Below are 19,435 nucleotides of genomic sequence, written 5' to 3' on the forward strand. Positions count from 1 at the left end.
TTTTTTTTGTACAATTAGTGTGATATTCAAAGAGGCAATTGCAGCTTAGGAAGTGAAGTGGAGACTAAATAGTTGAGTTTTTAGTCGTTTCTTGAAAATAGCGAGTGACTCTGCTGTTCTGATGCAGTTAGGGAGTTCATTCCACCAACTGGGCAGATTGAGCGTGAGCGTTCGCGAAAGTGATTTTTTCCCTCTTTGGGATGGAACCACGAGGCGACGTTCATTCACAGAACGCAAGTTTCTGGAGGGCACATAGATCTGCAGAAGTGAGTGCAGATAAGAAGGTGCTAGGCCAGAAGTCACTTTGTAGGCAAACATCAGAGTTTTGAATTTGATGCGAGCAGCAACTGGCAGCCAGTGCAAACGGACTAGCAGCGGATTGACATGTGCTCGTTTAGGTTCATTGAAGACAACTCGTGCTGCTGCATTCTGGAGCAGTTGAAGAGGCTTGATAGAGTTAGCTGGAAGCCCAGCTAGTAGAGAGTTGCAGTAATCCAGTTTGGAGAGAACAAGAGCTTGAACAAGGAGTTGAGCTGCATGTTCAGATAAGAAGGGTCGGATCTTTCTGATGTTATAGAGTGCAAATCTGCACGATCGAGCAGTTCTAGAAATGTGGTCAGAGAAGTTTAGTTGGTCATCAATCGTTACTCCAAGGCTTTTCACCATTTTGGATGCAGTAATGGTTGCCCCATCCATCTGGATTGAAAAGTTATGGTGTAGAGTCGGGTTGGCAGAAACTACAAGCATTTCCGTTTTTGCGAGGTTCAGCTGAAGATGATGATCTTTCATCCAGTGTGAAATATCCAACAGGCAGGCTGAGATACGCACTTTTATAGCAAAGTATAGGTTATTTCCATTGCTTTTATGAAATAACTTAACATAAACATAGAAGGCTAAGAAAAATGCTTATTGTAGAATAAAATTCCAGATGGCACTTAAAACTCTTCATATATTCCCATCTTGAAGCAAAAGTCATCTAACAGTAATAGTAGATGGACAACATTATAGAACACCCAAGTCACCTCAGTAATCTGCTGAAGAATAAAATCCCTCTAATGAGATCATATGTAAACAAGCTACTATTCTAAGCCTCTGAGCAAGAGGTGAATGAAAAACACTAGCAGTTCACACTAGTAGTGTCTGTGTTTGTGCAGTGCTTTCTATGTTCATGTTGGTGTCATTCACCTTTCACACAACACTGGAAAATAGCAGATTTTTAAAATCATTATCAGTGTATTTGGGTTAGTAAGAGAAAGCCATGGAGATATTTCAGTATTTTAACTTAGAAATGTGTAGTATGCTTTCATGTTCCAATCAAGCATTGTAAAAAAATAAATAAATAATTAAAACTTGCTGCCTAAAATTTTCAAGTTGATTCAATTATTTTTTTCTAGTCATCTCAACTGTTAAATCAGTCAAACTGACTAAAAATATTAAGTTAATCATTTTATAACTAAAGCAAGAGTATATCCAATTAACTGATTAAATTTAAACTAACAAAAACACTTAAATGTCATGACTTTTTGTCATGCAACTTTTTATTTATTTGCAAAATAGTAAGTTTAGAATTATAAAATGTTGAAGAAAGAATATTTGTTTTGCTTTTACAACAATTAAATTATTATGGACTCATTTTATTTATTTAAAGCTTGTTTATATTAAAGAGCACCTATTTTACCCCTTTTTCAAGATTTAAGATAAGTCTTTTCTGCCTCCAGAATGTGTCTGTAAAGTTTCAGCTCAAAACACCCTTCAGATTATTTATTATACCTTTAAAAATATTGGTATTGGAAAAATTCACATTGTGAAATTTCACATTGTATGTGAGAAATACTACAGTAAGAACTTTACCAATGATTAATTAATGTATTTGTTGTGGAGTTAATTCAAGCCTTTATGCAACGATGAGTCACACACAATCTCGTTGCAAAGTTCACGCACACAGCGCACATGTTTAACTTTGCACTGTTTTTGCACGCAAATGTGACAGGATACATGTTAATATCCACAGGATCTCCATTATTTTAATGCATAAAATAAACCTGATTTAACGTCCACAAACCGGGATTGTAGCATCTTCTCTTATAATTGTATTAGCATTACTCACTGTGCATTAACTAATGTTAACATGCACAACTTTGGATGTTAATAATGCGTTAATTTGCAATATTAATTATGCAATAGATTATGTTAAACTATGATTAATAAATGTTTTACAAGAATATTCAAACTTAGTTTATGCTAGTAAATACATTAACTAATGGACCTTAATCACAAAGTGCTATATAAATATAATTTTATATACATGTTTTACTACCAAATTATTTTAAACTGTAACTTTCAACATTGATATAATAATCAGTCAGTTAATTAGTTTTTCTTCTTTTTTTATTTTTTGGTTACCTAACAATCAGTGAAATTACCTGACTTAAGAGCACTGCAGGTTAACCAGGTGGATGTGATCTGCTTCTGGGTCATTGTGGGGGGTAAAATACTGCATTACGCAAGAGCTTCCTTCTATGTGTAACCATTAGTGTTGAACGCTTTCCTCTCAGCTGAGCGATAAATGCACATGAATAGTTCAGGAGTTTGAATGCGCCTGCATCAGCAGAGTCTCCTCTGGATAACTGAACACCAGCTGGGTCAAAAACACAAACAAGTGTGACCCAAGCAAACAGGGCTTGCCTTTCTGTTGCAGGCCTGTTATGTGTTTGATGATGGTGTTTATGCTGGTAATGCATTTATTGTGTCCGTCACAGCAAACACATTATTTTTGATGCTTGTTTTTAGTCTAGCTCTCAGTTACAAGAACAGTGTGGAATTGATGCTTTTTTTATGGCTTCGATTGGAAAATTCACCAAAACAATCACATTGTACTTGACAAATTTTATGATCTGCTTGATCCTCATTTTTGTTCTAAAACAGACATTCTTTTAAAAGAATATTTTGATAAATAAACATAAGAAATATACAATATAATAAATTGCATTATTGTTAATTATTTTATTTATTTATTTTATTATCCAAAGGTCTTTGTTACATTACATTACAAGAACAGTTACTTTGTGAATTCTAATATTGCAAACCTCAATTTATATACCGTTTACCTTTAAAAAAGGCCTGTAGTGCCTTTTCATTGTTAATTAATTATTCCTGCTGAACCCATTCATTGCTTTAATAAGTTTAACAAACAATTTACAATATTATTTAATATTTATTGCAATATTGTTATACACACACACACACATACACACATACATTATATATATATAATAATAATATTGTAAATTGTGTGTTCAACTTATTAATGCAATGAATGGGTTCAGCACGAATAATTAATTAACAATGAAAAGGCACTACAGGCCTTTTTAAAAGGTAAACAGTTATCATTCATTATCAATTTCCTAACTGAGAAAAGTTCCTGAACTTGTGCTGTATTCTATAGAACTCAATGGTCACAAAAACCATTTAACAAGATAATTATAGTTTAGTTTAGTTTAGTTTAGTTTAGTTTAGTTTAAAAAATCATAATTTCTTCTTTTATGTTATGCAAAAGGAAATGAATAAAAATGGGTTTTAGAGATATGAGAGTGAATAAATAGTAATAAAATAAGATTTTCATTTTCTATTTAAGGATTATTCTTATTGCGTTTGTACACAGTTAAGTAACGAAACATAAATCACAAAATATATTTCTTATATATTTTGCTTTAAAATATACTAATATAAATTTACGAACATTTATTTATTCATTCATTCCTGTTCTTTTCAGTTTAGTCCTTTTATTAATCAGGGGTCACCACAGCGGAATGAACCACCAATTTATCCAGCTTATGTTTTATGCAGCGGATGCCCTTCCAGCTGCAACCCATGACTGGGAAACACCTATACACGCTCATTCACACACATACACTAAGGACAATTTAGCTTACCCAATTCACCCATGTGTTTGGATTGTGGGGGAAACTGAAATCCCACGCGAACATGGGGAGAACGTGCAAACTCCAGACAGAAATGCCAACTGACCCAGCCAGGGTTCATACCAGCGACCTTCTGAGGCGACAGCACCGTACACTGCATCACCGCGCCGCCCCAATTCACGAACAATAAAATTCTAAAATGACATATTTGCTCATCATGTATCTGTTTATATGTTTGTTATAATATTTTTTTTCATTTGATTTGACATCTAGAGTGTAAAATGTAGATTAAAATATGAAAATGTAACAACAGTTTGGTTGGTCCATATTTCACTACGCAGTCACGGTATTTTCTTGTGTAAATTGTGTCTAAACTATGGACTTGTATTGATTATGTATTTTTAACTAAGATATGGATGTGTGTCTATCATACATACTTTTTAGCTTTAGAACAAGGAAAAAAAAGTGTTGAGTGTTGGCAGCGACGATCCATGATGAATTTTAAACTGTAAAAATTGCTTAATATATGTTCCTAGCCATAAACCCATCCCTCACATAAAACCTTTGGCAATTTTTTGTCAAAAAAACACCATTAAGAATATTTTTTTTAACATTTAATTACAATTAATACTCATAAACCACCTGAATGATGTAATACCTGGCTCATATCTATTACATTACACAAATTTCTGTCCTTGTAAACCACCCACAATAGTGCGCATACATACTATACACACACACACACACCACACACACACACACACACACACACACACACACACACACACACACCTAAACATTGTCATTAATTTGAGTAGTCCTGATATATTAATAATGTGTTACAGAAAACTAGGTCAGAAGGTACTCTATTAAAAGAGCTTGACTCTTTTCTCTGAAGTTTTAAACAGGAACACAAATTCAAAGATGCAGAAAAACAAACACTCACATTCATTTTTTCGGTATGTTTACACAGTAAATAATACCTGTTCATTAACAGCTTCTGTAATTTGTGATTAACAAATATTTTCTGTTTATTTATGGATGTGAATTGCATTATGGGATCTTGATCTCTGCCATGTCCACTTCTAATTTTTGAAATTTAACTCTAGAGTTTAACATGGTGACTTTTTGTTTTATATATATATATATATATATATATATATATATATATATATATATATATATATATATATATATATATATATATATATATATTTTTTTTTTTTTTTTTTACATTTTTCATTCATTCATTTTCTTTTCGGCTTAGTCCCTTTATTAATCTGGGGTCGCAACAGCGGAATGAACAACCAACTTATCCAGCATATGTATTGCACAGCGGATAACCTTCCCATCACTGTGAAACACCCATATACACTCGTTCACACACATACACTATACGGACAATTTAGCTTACTCATATCACCTATACCACATGTTTATAGACTTGTGGGGGAAACCAGAGCACCCGGAGGAAACCCATGCGAACACAGGGAGAACATGCAAAAATGCCAACAAAAATGCCAACTGACCCAGCTGACACTTAAACCAGCGACCTTTGTGCTCTGAAGGGATTGTGCTACCCACTGTGCCACCGTGCTGCCCATATTAACATTTTTGTAGATTGAAGTAATATAATGTTTAAGAAATCATATATAGAGAAAAAAGTCTGTAAAATAATAAACAATGTAAAGGCAGTATTTTACAAGGTTTTTGTAGCGTAACATACACTGTCAAAACAGACAACATATCACTTTAAACCATTTAAAATGTTAATAAATGTAACTTTTTCAAACTCTTCAAGATTAAAAGTTGTTTAAAGATAGACCTAAGTCCCAATGCAATTCAAAAACATAAATAAACAGGGAAAAATAAAACATAAAATCAAAAGTCACAAAATAAGGAATGCAATTGCAATGTAGGTGATTGCTTGTGAAAAGAATACTTACGTGGCCACTTGGTTCATAACCTTGGTGGAGGTGTCTTTGATGGTGTCTTTGAGGTTGTCCTTGATGTTACTGAAGAACTTTCCAGCACCTCCTTTCACCATATCCAGAAGCCCCCCTCCATAGTTCCCGTCCATATCTGGAGACGGAGGGCCTTTAAATGATCAGAATTTCATATCTTACAACACACATGCACACGGGTACACCACAAACATGCTTTTCACATGCGTCTTCTTGACTAGTGATAGACAGAGGGATGAGAATAATTTGTGGTTGGTAAAAGTTTATGCTTGGCAAAGCCACAAAATAAATAATATTGTGAAGTACACTGTAAAAACTGTTGGGTTCCACACAATCAGTTTGTTTTTGGACAACATAAAGGAGTTAACTTTTTTTTATTTTTTTTTTTAACCAATTTAAGTACATTAAACATGAAACAATTAAGTTCTAAACTCAAGAATTGTGCTTAATTTTTTTAATGTGTGATGCTGATAATGACCATTCTCTGTTACATTATATATATTTTAAAGTGCCATTTGTGAGCTTTCAAAAATCATTCTAATCGGCTGATTTACAACTCGGGTATCAACTAAATTTTATTTACAACACACACTCAAAACAAACGTGCTCTTGTTTTGACTTATTTTAAATGAGCTCAAACAACACAAGTCTTGAGTTTTGTGGGGGACAGCTTAATTGTTTTATGTTCAGTCAACTTAATTTAACAAAAACCTAACTTAATCGATTTGCGCTGAAACGACATGAGGTGATTGTGTGGAACTTAGCATTTTTTAGAGTGCAAATGAAAGTATTTTAATCCAATCTGAGAGATTTCTGCCCCTTAAATGAAAGTGTGTACAACCAAAACTCTAAAGCTTCAAAATGTTTTAAATAGTTTAAAAGTATATCATATTAAGTCTTTTTAAGTCTTACGAAGAGACATAATCAATTTATAAATAACCTTAATAATTGAACATGTCATTAAGGCTTTTATTCACATTTTAACTTTGCTCAGTGATCAGTTATACCTGTTTGACATGCATGCGCCAATGTTTATTATTAATATTAGTATTTGGTTGGTGACCTAACCCTTTAATATTATTATATACTAATAGACAATATGTATTATACTTTTTAAATTAATATAAGGATCAAAACAAGAGCATTTGTTTAAAATAAAAACTCTGTCATTACATTATAAATGTCTTCACTGTTACTTTGCTGATTGAAAGTATTAATTTTGATAAAAATCCCCCTTTGAACAGTATTATACCCTCGGTTTACCACTTGTCAAGATCACAGATTAAACACATGCTCATATTCCAATTCAAAACCTAACAAGCATGCAGACTAAAACACAGCACAACCAAATAAAACAGCATGCATATATCAAACATGCCTCAATAAGACAGATGTTTACCACTGCAGTGACAACAAGGAAACTCAAGGTCAAAGCATGTGCTGATTGTGTTTCTCTGAGGTTTTGTTAACTTTTTAAATCCAGTTACTATATATGCCAAAGCCAGACTTCCGCCTGCTCTTCTAGACCAGGAACATTCAGAATCATAACCCCATTACATGAAATACATATTGGTTAACTTCAATTTCAAGCACATTTCAAAGACTTTTCAGGTCAAATAACCAAAAATCGAAGAAATTATGTTGGGACACCTACAAAGTCACAATCATAAATGTGCATACAGTTGAAGTCAGTATTATTAGACTCCCTGAATTATTAGCCCCATGTTTATTTTTTTCCCCAATTTCTGTTTAATGGAGAGCAGATTTTTTCAACACATTTTTAAACATAATAGTTTTAATAACTCATTTCTAATATTTGATTTATTTTATCATTGCCATGATGACAGTAAATAATATTTTATTAGATATTTTTCAAGACACTTCTATACAGCTTAAAGTGACATTTAAAAGCTGAACTAGGTTAATTAGGTTAACTAGGCAGGGTAGGATAATGAGAAAATTTTTTGTATAACGGTGGTTTGTTCTGTAGACTGTGGAAAAACAATATAGCTTAAAGGGGCTAATAATTTTGTCCTTAAAATGGCTTTAAAAAAATTAAAAACTGCTTTTACTCTAGCCAAAATAAAACAAATAAAACTTCCTCTAAAAGGAAAAATATTATCAGACATACTGTGAAAATGTCCTTGCTCTGTTAAACATAATTTGGTAAATATTTTAAAAATAAATAAAAATCAAATAGGGGCTAATATTTCTGACTTCAACTGTAGCTAATGTATTATGCATATGCTACAAAGTGCTTAAGAAATAACACATTAGTGGACTAGAGGAGATAACATGATTTACCCACCGGAAAATGTCTTGCACAAAATAAATTCAAGCACATATAAAGACCTGAGTCTAAACTTTCAATGTTTCAAAGACTTGCTAGAACCCTGCTGTTAAGCCAAATGTGCATTAGATGATGACACAAAGCTCTACGTCAGTAAGCAGAAATAAGCCAGTGAATCAGACAGTAGGAAATGGAGGAAACTTGGAGCATCTGGCATGCTCGTGAGCATCAGTGTTAACTAGAACACACCCTAATCAAAAATCTGACTCAGCCTCCTCCCACACACACACAACCACAAACAAACACAAGTACAGTAATCTTTATGGAAACCTCCCATATCTGTAATGATTTTTAAATTGTACAAAATGTATATTCTATGCCCTCACCCTAAATTCAACCCTCACAGGAAACAATCTGCATTTTTACATTTTCAATATATGTAATTCGTTTGTGTGATTTTTGAGCTATTTTCCTCATGAGGACCTTGACTAAAATGTACACTCACAGTCAAAACTCACATGCAAACGCACACATATGCTCACACATACACACACATGTTTTTTTTGTGAATTATGGGGACACTGCTTAGTTTTACATTGTTTTTATACTGTAAAAATATTCTATATGGTTTATACGCCTATAAAAAATGGGAATATGGGGTGCCCACACACAAACATATGTATCTTTTAGTGGCAATGATTTTATACTGTAGTAACTACTGTTTATATTCTATCCCCTCTACCACAGCCCTCACAGCTTTAAACAAAACCCTAAAAAAAATGCTTCATTTTGTATACAGAATACATTCATCCTTTCATTTTCTTTTCTGCAAAGCCCCTTTATGATTCAGGGGTCGCCACAGCGGAATGAACCGCCAACTTATCCAGCATTTGTTTTATGCAGCGATTGCCCTTCCAGCCGCAATCCAACACCGGGAACATTCTGTATATAATAGTTATATAAAAAATATAGTTATATTATGTATTTCCTAAACAAATATTACGGAATTACTGGTATAACTATTTATAAGAGAAAATCTTGTCTCAAAATGTAGGAAATATCAGGTACACTCATACAAATCTGCCACTTCCAATCAGTAGGGATGTCACATTTGATTCAACTTACGATGCAGCATAATTCACAATACAAAAGTGCCTATTCCCAGAAATGAAATGCAACACATTAGTTTTGAGAAAAATCTAAATTAAAAAATAAATAAATAAAAATGTTAAAATAAATAACTTAAAAATAAATTTTCCTTCTTAGTCCCTTTTTTCATCAGAGGTCGCTACAGAGGAATGAACCACCAAATTATCCAGCATGTTTTACGCAGTGGATGTCCTTCCAGCTGCAACCAAGTACTGAGAAGCATCCATACACACACACTCATAAAAAATTGACAATTTAGTTTATTCAATTCACATATAGCGCATGTCTTTGGACTTTAAGGGAAGCAATGGGAGGAAACCCACAAAAACACAGGGAGAACATGCAAACACCACACAGAAAAGCCTACTGACTCAGCCGGGACTCCAACCAGCAACCGTCTTGCTGTGAGGCGACAGTGCTTATCACTGACCTAATGTGTCGCCCTCACTTTCATTTTGTTTCTTTATTTCATAGAAAATAAAACTAATTAGTTCAGTTGTGCAATACATGCCACCTCTCTATACTGAAAGTGTCTGCTTGGCTTTATCCACCTTTTTCCAAATGTGCCTACTGTTCGATAAATGATGGGCTTCACTTTCAGTTTGGGGACTTTTTGTTTAAAAGAATAAAATCCAGTCATTTACATTGTCCCATAAGTTTCCACTATGAATACATCCACATCTGACTTTGAAAACTGCATGAATTGCAGTGGTCTTATATGCATTCTTTTTTTATTGATCTTAAAAACATTTTTTCTGTGTTATCTGTGAAGTACAGTAACATTCAACATGCCCACAGTATTGAAAGATGTGTTTGGGGTTATTTATGATCTGCTGGTAGTGATTTGTTCATTTTAATATGGTTCCTTTAAAAAGCAGTGGTTGAACAATAAGGAGAATAATGTCACCTCATACCCAAATTTTTAAAAACACTTCACTGATTATAAATCCTCCAGAATTCACACAAAATGTTATAGGGTGTAGGGAAAAGGTGGATACGGTCTGCTTTCATTGATTAGTTTAGGGGGAGATGACTGACAGGACCATGAGCATCATTGACAAGAACAAATCACAACAAACACTGATGTCTTTAATGTTACTTAATAGATATTTTTTCATTGTTGAAATAAAAATATTTACTAAAGAAATATGTGATGACGAGACATGCTCTCAGTGACTATATATACACATGTATCTGCAAGGAAGTGAATTAAATTTAACCTAAAGATGTGTGTAGATTGCTGTAGTGGTTACAGATTAAATGTACATGTTTGTAGCTGTATAGAAAGACACTTCTATATACAGTTGAAGTCAGAATTATTAACCCCCTTTTTATTTTATTTTTTAAATATTTCCCAAATGATGTTTAATAGATTCAGGAAAGTTTCACAGTATGTCTGATAATATTTTTTTCTTCTGGATAAAGTCTTATTTGTTTTATTTTTGCTAGAATAAAAGCAGTTATACATTTTTTAAAACCATTTTAAGGTCAATATTATTAGCCCCTTTAAGCTATATATTTTACGACAGTCTGCAGAACAAACCATCATTATACAATAACTTGCCTACCCTACCCTGCCTAGTTTACCTAATTAACCTCGGTAATTGCTGTATAGAAGTGTCTTAAAAAATATCTAGTCAGATATTATTTACTGTCATCATGACAAAGATAGAATAAATCAAATATTAGAAAGGAGTTATTAAAACTATTATGCTTAGAAATGTGTTGAAAAAAATCTGCTCTCTGTTAAACAGAAATTAGAGGGGAAAATAAACATATTTATATTAATCAATTGGATAAATAATTCACTCAGAAATCCATGAATGAATCAGAATAAAAATATAAAAACAAGTTAATAAACTATATAAATTAAACCTTTAAAAATATATATGATGACTAGAAACCCTGTTCATGAAAAAGTATACACCATGGATGTTTATTTTAATTAAAGTTTTTTTTTTTTCCTTTTAAGGTACATATGAATATTTGAATGTTTTAAGGTTTTTAACAAAAATGTTGAATGACTCACGGCAAAGCAGTTTTTCAGGACATCAAATAAATTACGGATATAGCACATACCAAAATCTATAAAACCTGTCTATAACCCATGCACCAATTTACAGACATCTTTACGTTCAAGTTCACTTCCTTGCAAATGACCACTTGTGCACTTATATTCAGATTTATGGTTTATTTTCACTGCAGCCATTAGTGCATGCTGTTAGTGAGTAGTGTTTAGAGTACACTTTTTACATGCGGTAAAACATCCTGCTTTCACAGTGATGTGAAACATATGAAAAGAACCTGCATATATGTCTATTTTCTACACATACACAATACTATACACAAATCTAAATGCCGTTTTGAATTATCTAATAGTTGTCAATGTTAAAATCTGCTAAAACCTTTATTATTCAGGGATTGCCACAGCGAAATAAACCGCCAACTTCCTCATGTTTTTTTTTCTGGTAATTTCTAAAGAAGCTGTTGACAAGAAATTACACTAGCTCAAACAATCCAAGCATTAAACTATTTCAGGAAAAAATGTGTTGTGTAGAAATAACAATGAAATGACACAAGGAGAAGGCAGTGAACTATGGAAATGTAATTAATAGTTTGCATAAAAAGGATTTTTTGGTCATGACAGCTTTAATGACAGCTCTTGTATGTAAAATTAAGTTGATTGCTTTGCTCAGGTTATTATTTTCTATTGGATTCAGGTCAGGTGTTTGGCTGGGCCATTCTAGAAGCTTTATTTTATTTTTCTGAAACCATTTGAGAGTTTCCTTAGCTGTGTTTGGGATCATTATGTTACTGATTTCACCCTGGTTTCATCTTCCTCATCCTGGCAATCTAGGTGTTGGGATAGAAGCAGCTAATATTAATTTACACTGACAAGTTTTCAGGGTGTTCCATGCCTTTTTACACCTCCCTTTCTTCATGTGCTTAATACTTTTGCCTTTGTCTTTTCATTGTATTACACATATCTTAATTTCGGAACAAATTAGTTTAGTTTTCTTTATATGGATTACTTTGGTTTATACCAACATCTGGTAAAAAAATTCAAGTCAACAGCTCCTTTAAATAATATATTTTCTATACATCAGCCAAAGAAAGGTTATGTCAGTTGTTCTGACTGCTGCAAAAAAATAAAAAATCAATAAATAAAAATACTATCCTAAAACTGATCTATCCTGGAGGCTCTCTACTGGACATTATTAGTTTGGAATATACCACAGCCAAAATAAATGGTGCCAGTAAAAATTTTTATCTTTTATGTTTCAATCCTGATTTTTGTACTTATTATTACAATTTAACTTTTTTTTATTTTATTTTACCCTTTTTGTTGAGTGGATCTCGGGCTTTGTTCAAAATAAAAATGTTCAATAAAAAATAAATATATATATATATTTAATTTAACCGCTACATAATGAATGATTCATGGAAACATTCATACGTAACATTTATTTGTTTGCAGGTACACTGATTTATTTAGGAAAGCAATAAGCAAATTTCTAATACATGATTGAATCACTGAATCATTCATTCAACCACTTCACTTTTGTTTTACGTTGCTGTTGGTTTTTTTTTTTTTTTTGCCTTTTTCGTTCACATTCTTTAAAGAACAGGACATATAGACATCATATATTTTAGTTTAATTCATATTTTTATTCACATTTAATCAGTAACGTGCAGTTGAATTCAGAATTATTAGCCCCCTTTTATATATATATTTTTTTTATTATTTCCTAAATGGTGTTTATCAGAGGAATGGAATTTTCACAGAATGTCTGATAATATTTTTTTCTTCTGGTGAAAGACTTATTTGTTTTATTTCGCCTAATAAATAAATGCAGTTTAAATTTTTTTAAAGCCATTTTAGGGACAAAATTATTAGCCCCTTTAAGCTAATTTTTTTTCCCGATAGTCTACAGAACAAACCATTGTTTTACGATAACTTGCCTAATTACCCAAACCTGCCTAGTTAACCTAATTAACCTAGTTAAACCTTTAAATGTCACTTTAAGCTGTATAGAAGTGTCTTGAAAAATATCTAGTCAAATATTATTTACTGTCATCATGGCAAAGATAAAATAAATCAGTTGTTAGAAATGAGTTTTTAAAACTATTATCTTTAATCTTTTATGTGTTGAAAAAATAGAAATTGGGGAAAAAATAAACGGGGGGCTATTAATTCTGACTTCAACGGTACAAGTAACAAAGGAATGCTTATGAGTCACTGAATCATTCCAGCCAATTTGTTCAAACTATTCATTTATTACTAATTAATTGTAAATAAATACAATATTCACCTATACAGTCAAGCCCGAAAGTATTTATACACTGGCAAGTTTACTTTTCCTTATTAATGAACAAATTTACTTTTAGAAATAAATCTTTGTTCAAATATTTTGACCTGTAAACAACTTCCAGATTACAATTGTCAGCACTTTTCTGCTTCCAACTTTCTATTAAATCTAGCAGATGAGGGTGGCCTGGCACTGCTTTAACAGTGGTCCTCCAGGCCAGAGAGTAGGCTTCCTGTCAGACTTCCCATTAAGATACAGAGGAGCTCTTTCTAAATGAGCAAACTTCAAAGTCCAACACAGAGTCTCTGAACTCCTACCAATGTCCCTTTAATCACACAAAGAGCCCGAAAGCACTTGTATGTGTGTATGTGTGTGTGTCGTCTTGACCACGAAGATCTCATCAGTGCATGTGTAATAGAAAAGAATGGCTCCCTAACACATTTCTCCTTTTATTCTCTGTCTCTATCACAATCATCCTTTCTTTTGTTGCTTTAATTCAGCTGAATTGAGTCACAGAAAGAGGTTCAGTGACGTTCAACCCCCTGTGTGTGTTTGTGTGTGTAATTGTGTGCTTGTGTGTCTGGTTACAAGACCCGAGTGGCTTTTCAATTATACATTACCTACAGCCTCATACAAAGCTACTGTATTTTCAAGCAGCAAATGTCGAACATTGACAATTCCCACATGAAACACAGAGAGAATGATTATGAAACTAAATGAACAGATTTGATGAAGGACGGTGTTTTTGTTTTTTAATCACTTAATCAACAACCCAGCTGGTTTTGTCTTAAAACAATGTTGCTGTAGTTCAATGTAAGTGACCTTTTAGAACTGGCATCTCGTATCATGCTGATTTTTATTTTCATAATTATTAAGATGTTAACTAATAATTTTACACAATTACTTCTGTTTTTTATAATAAGTTGGACAGGAAAAGGGAATTGTATTTGTTTGTTTTATTAGATTTTACATTTAAAAAGCTGTTTCTTATAGTTATGCTTTCAGCTATACTGTGACAAGCTTTACGGTAACATTATGAAAAATATTAACAATTTATAAAGGTGACTAATTGCCTGCAACAATATGGAAAGTGCTCGCAAGTGGTCATATTTGTTTATGTTGGATGTTTTTTTTTTGCCATGTTTTCAGTAGATCTGTGAGGAGTTCTGCTGTACATTAATGTTGCATTTAACAAAAGAATGGACAATATACAGTAAAACAGTCAAATATTTTTGTAAATATAAAGGTATTGTCTTAAACAATAGAAAAAAAGCCTTTTCTAGCATAAACAATCACATGTTTTTATTAAACATTTTTTAAACAGTTAAAGAGTAAAGGGTTTTATTAAAAATCACCCTCTGCAACATTAATGTTTTACTGTAATTTTACTGTTTAGTAATATTGTGAAGAGTGTTTTATGACACACGTTATGATTCATTGCCTAGTATTAATTATTTGGCTTATAACTATAAGTATTCCATTTTAATAACCTATTAATTAATTTCAAATTTTATTTTTGTATTTATGACACTGCAAGCAAACTTTTGACGGACTTAAATTGTAGAAAGTTGTCATATGCTGTGACACAAATTTTATTCGAGATAAAATGAAACTGGATACTCTTATGGCGAATTCATCCTAAATCTTTACAATAAGTTTTAACATGGGGCGACACGGTGGCCCGGTGTGTAGCACAATCGCCTCACAGCAAGAAGGTCACTGGTTCGAGCCTCGGCTGGGTCAGTTGGTATTTATGTGTGGAGTTTGCATGTTCTCCCCATGTTTGTATGGTTTTCCTCCGGGCGCTTCGGTTTCCCCCACAAGTCCAAAGACATGCGCTATAGGTGAATTAGGGAGGCTAAATTGTCCGTAGTGTATGTGTGTGAATGAGTGTGTATGGGTGTTTCCTATAGAGATAGATTGCAGGTGGAAGGGCATCCGCTGCGTAAAACATATGCTGGATAAGCTGGCAGTTCAATCCGGTATCGCGACCCCAAAGGGTCTAACAAAGGGTCTAAGCCGAAAAGAAAATGAATGAATGAATGAATGAATGAATGAACATTTTGATTTTGTGCAGATCCATTTTTTATGAGATTGTGTGCAAATCATGTCATACCAAATGTGATATCCTGAGATATATTGTCATATCATTATAGTCACACTTAACTCGGACAGTCACACCACATGACAAAAATTTAAGTAATCTGTATACATTTTTTATTGCTATATTTTTTTAACTTTTTAAAAAAAGTTCTACTCTGTTTCAGCTGACAGCAAATACTGTGTTTGTTAATAAATAAAATTCTGAAAGATAAATATTATTGTGTAGTATCGATATCGTGATATTTAATTTAGGTATGGTATCAAAGTCAAAATTTTGGTATCATGCAACACCACACTAAGTTATGTTCATGTTAGCTAATGTTTATTAAAATAATAAACACTAACATTAATAAAACCATTTATCATTAATAAAATCTTTCATATGTTCCATAAACTAATATATTAGGTAGTAATCATTCTTCAAGATACAGGGTATATACTGGAATGTTTGTGTTATCTAATTTAATGATATATAGAGCTGTTTAGGAAAATACAGTTGAAGTCAAAATTGTTAGCGCGCCTGAATTATAAGCCCACCAGTATTTTTTTTCTCCTTAATTTCTATTTTTTAACAGACAGAAGATTTTTTTCAACACATTTCTAAACATAATAGGTTTAATAACTAATCTCTAATAACAGATTTATTTTTGCCATGATGACCATAATGATTGCCATGATGACCATAAATAATATTTGGCTAGATTTTTTTCTGGACACTTCTATATTTAAAGGCTTAACTTGGTTAATAGTTTGGTTAAGTTGGTTAATAGGTTAATTAGGCTAGCTAGGCAGATTAGAGTAATTAGGCAAGTTATTCATTCATTCATTTTCTTGTTGGCTTAGTCCCTTTATTTATCCAGGGTCGCCACAGCGGAATGAACCGCCAACTTATCCAGCAAGTTTTTACGCAGCGGATGCCCTTCCAGCCGCAACACATCTCTGGGAAACATCCACACAAACATTCACACACACACTAGGACAATTTAGCCTACCCAATTCACTGTGGGGGAAACCGGAGCACCCGGAGTAAACCCACACGAAGGCAGGGAGAACATGCAAACTCAAGTTATTGTACAACGACAATTTGTTCTGTAGAAAATCGAATAATAAAATAGGTTAAAGGGGCTAATAATTTTGTCCCTAAAATGCTTTTTAAAAAATGTATAACTGTTTTTTTTCTAGCTGAATTAAAACTAAGAAGACTTTTTTTCAGAAGAAAAAATATTATCAGACATTCATTCATTGTCTTTTTGGCTTAGTTCCTTTTTTAATCCGTGGTCGCCACGGCGGAACGAACTATCAACTTATCCAGCACACATTTTACACAGCGTATGCCCTTCCAGCCGCAACCCATCTCTGTGAAACATCCATACACACTCATACACTATGGACAATTTAGCCAATTTAGAAATATTTTAAAGAATCCAAAAAAAAAAAAAAAAAGATGGGCTAATAATTCTGACTGTAATTGTAAATCAAACCACAATCCTTTAACTTTAATATAATTTTAATGTTCAGTTATATTGTAAAGAGTATGTTTTCTTTCTTTGGCTTATAACTTTATGTATGCAGTTTTAACAAAGGCTAGACTGATAACACTTTGCAGTAAGCTCCATTGGTTAATATTAGTTAATGTTATTAAATAATAAACACTAACATTACCAAAACCATTAATCATTAATAAAATATTTTATACGTTTCATAAACTGATATATTAGGCAGTAAACTTTCTTCAAGACAGTGTAATGTCTGTGTTATCTAATTTAATGATATATAGAGCTGTTTAGGAAAATATATCAAACTACAATTCTTTACTTTTCTGATTATGCCATATTAACTTTCTCTCACACATCTAAAAAAACACCAGAACGAAGCAGACACCACTGGGACGAAAAAAAGCCCTTACACTAGCTCTTACTCATGTCTCACACCTGAAGGCCACTGTTCATCCAAGATCACTGCAGTAAAACAGCATCAAACCTAATACCTAGAGACAAACCAAACTCTGCTTTAGCTGATCCAATCCTAATCCATATGAATCTGCACCCAACAAAACACAATGCATGCTAAAACAATCCCTTAAGGATGGTACTGCATAGCACATCAATGCACGAGCCATCAGCATACATGGCCTACATCCCACACACACATATATCTACTTAGCAATCCTCTCATTTCAATAATTCATCTGTCAGTTTAGCCTCCTGCACGCCAGCTATGACTTTGATCAATTGTCATGACACAGCAGCAGCAGCAGCACACGAACAAACGACACAAACACATGCTTCCGGCGGATATCGACGACTATCATTAATCCACTCCACCAAGGAATCCTTCAGGAAACCAGCACGACTTCACAACAAATAAAGCACCGGCGGTTTAATGCGCGTCGGCGGCCTGGAGCGGGTTTTCCTACCTGAGCTGTCCATGGTGCTGTAGTCGTCCTGTCGCGCGGGGCCTGTCTTGACGCTGCCGAGGGTCACCGCCGTCAAACCGCCTCCGCCTCCGCCGCCGCTTCGTCCCCCGGTACTGAAGTCTCCGCTGCTATCGACCAGCTGCAAAGATTCGTAGCCATCGTAACTGCTCTTTTTCTTGTAGCCACCTAGCAGGCTCATGAGCACAACTGAGAATCACATAGACGTGCGACAACGACGATTTCAAGAGACTATGGGAATGCACATGTTCCGCCGGACGGCTCGCAGGGGGGAATAATGTGTTTCCAAGCAGGCAGGGCCGCTTCATACGGCCGCGAGCTGCAGGAGAGAAGAGGGCGGTGTGTCATCAAGAGCCGCATTTACTACGCTGCACACACACACCGAGCCAGCAGCCAATCAATGCGGCCAGTCAACATCACACTCTGCGCCCACTGCCTGCTTTACAGCTCATTATTACAATGAGATACATTTGTTGAAAAAAAATCTTTATATATATATCTTGATAGATGTGTATGGTAAACACAAGTTTTTAATGCATTTTAGCTACACTGTAAAAACTGCAGGGTTCCACACAATTTATTCATGTTGTCCCAACACAAATTATAAGGTTAACTTAACAATTTTAACAAATTTATGTAGATTGAACATAAACAAATTAAGTTGTCCCAATGAAATCTCAAGAACTGTGTTGATTCAGCTTTTTTTTTTAAATAAGTAAATTGAAATTCCCCTGTATGTCAAATAGTTTTTGAATAATATTTGTATTAATCTGTTATTATATTTAATTTTAATAAGTGTTTAATTTGGAAGAAGATACCTTATTACAATAAAATAAAATGCATCAAATCTAAAATAAAAAATTTTTAAATGCATATTCTCACAAATAAAAAATGAGAATGAAAAATATATGACAAAGGACATTGACCATATTGTTCCCCCTTTACCATGTGCAGTCCCAGAAATCTCCAGAATTGCTCATAAAATAAGATGAAAACACTTGAAGTGCACTTGTAGAAAATAAGCAGTAAGTAGGGCTGTGCGATGATTGAAATAAAATCGTAATCGCGATTTGAAATGTTGTAATTACCTAATCACAAGAGGCTGCGATATGAACTACATATGAAGAGTTCAGATGCAAAAGCCTCTAAGTGCTGTCTAAAATTTCCATCAAAAATGTACATTTTCTCAGCCTCCTTTGTTTATGCTGATATTTTTCACTTTAAAGATCAGGAAAAGGACTTCTTTGCCATAAAAGTGATATTAC

At 33.4% G+C, this 19,435-nt stretch overlaps 1 protein-coding gene across 27 annotated transcripts in view; it reads right to left on the reverse strand.

Annotated features, from left to right (window-relative positions):
* Positions 1-19,435, reverse strand: part of dnajc6 (DnaJ (Hsp40) homolog, subfamily C, member 6) — a 69,634-nt gene that overhangs the window by 38,736 nt on the left and 11,463 nt on the right. For 8 of the 27 annotated variants that reach the window (XM_073954288.1, XM_073954286.1, XM_068221997.2 and 5 more), the window contains 2 exons: positions 18,153-18,291; positions 5,867-6,017 (listed from right to left, as the gene is read on the reverse strand). In XM_073954288.1, coding sequence (XP_073810389.1) covers positions 5,867-6,017; positions 18,153-18,165 — 164 coding nt within the window. In that variant the 5' untranslated portion in view covers positions 18,166-18,291. Of the gene's footprint in view, positions 1-5,866; positions 6,018-18,152; positions 18,514-19,435 lie in introns of those variants that run through there. The other 19 variants (XM_073954289.1, XM_073954287.1, XM_073954284.1 and 16 more) reach the window with 4 other exon arrangements.

Source organism: Danio rerio, chromosome 6 (assembly GCF_049306965.1).
Source record: "Danio rerio strain Tuebingen ecotype United States chromosome 6, GRCz12tu, whole genome shotgun sequence".
Lineage (NCBI taxonomy): Eukaryota > Metazoa > Chordata > Actinopteri > Cypriniformes > Danionidae > Danio > Danio rerio.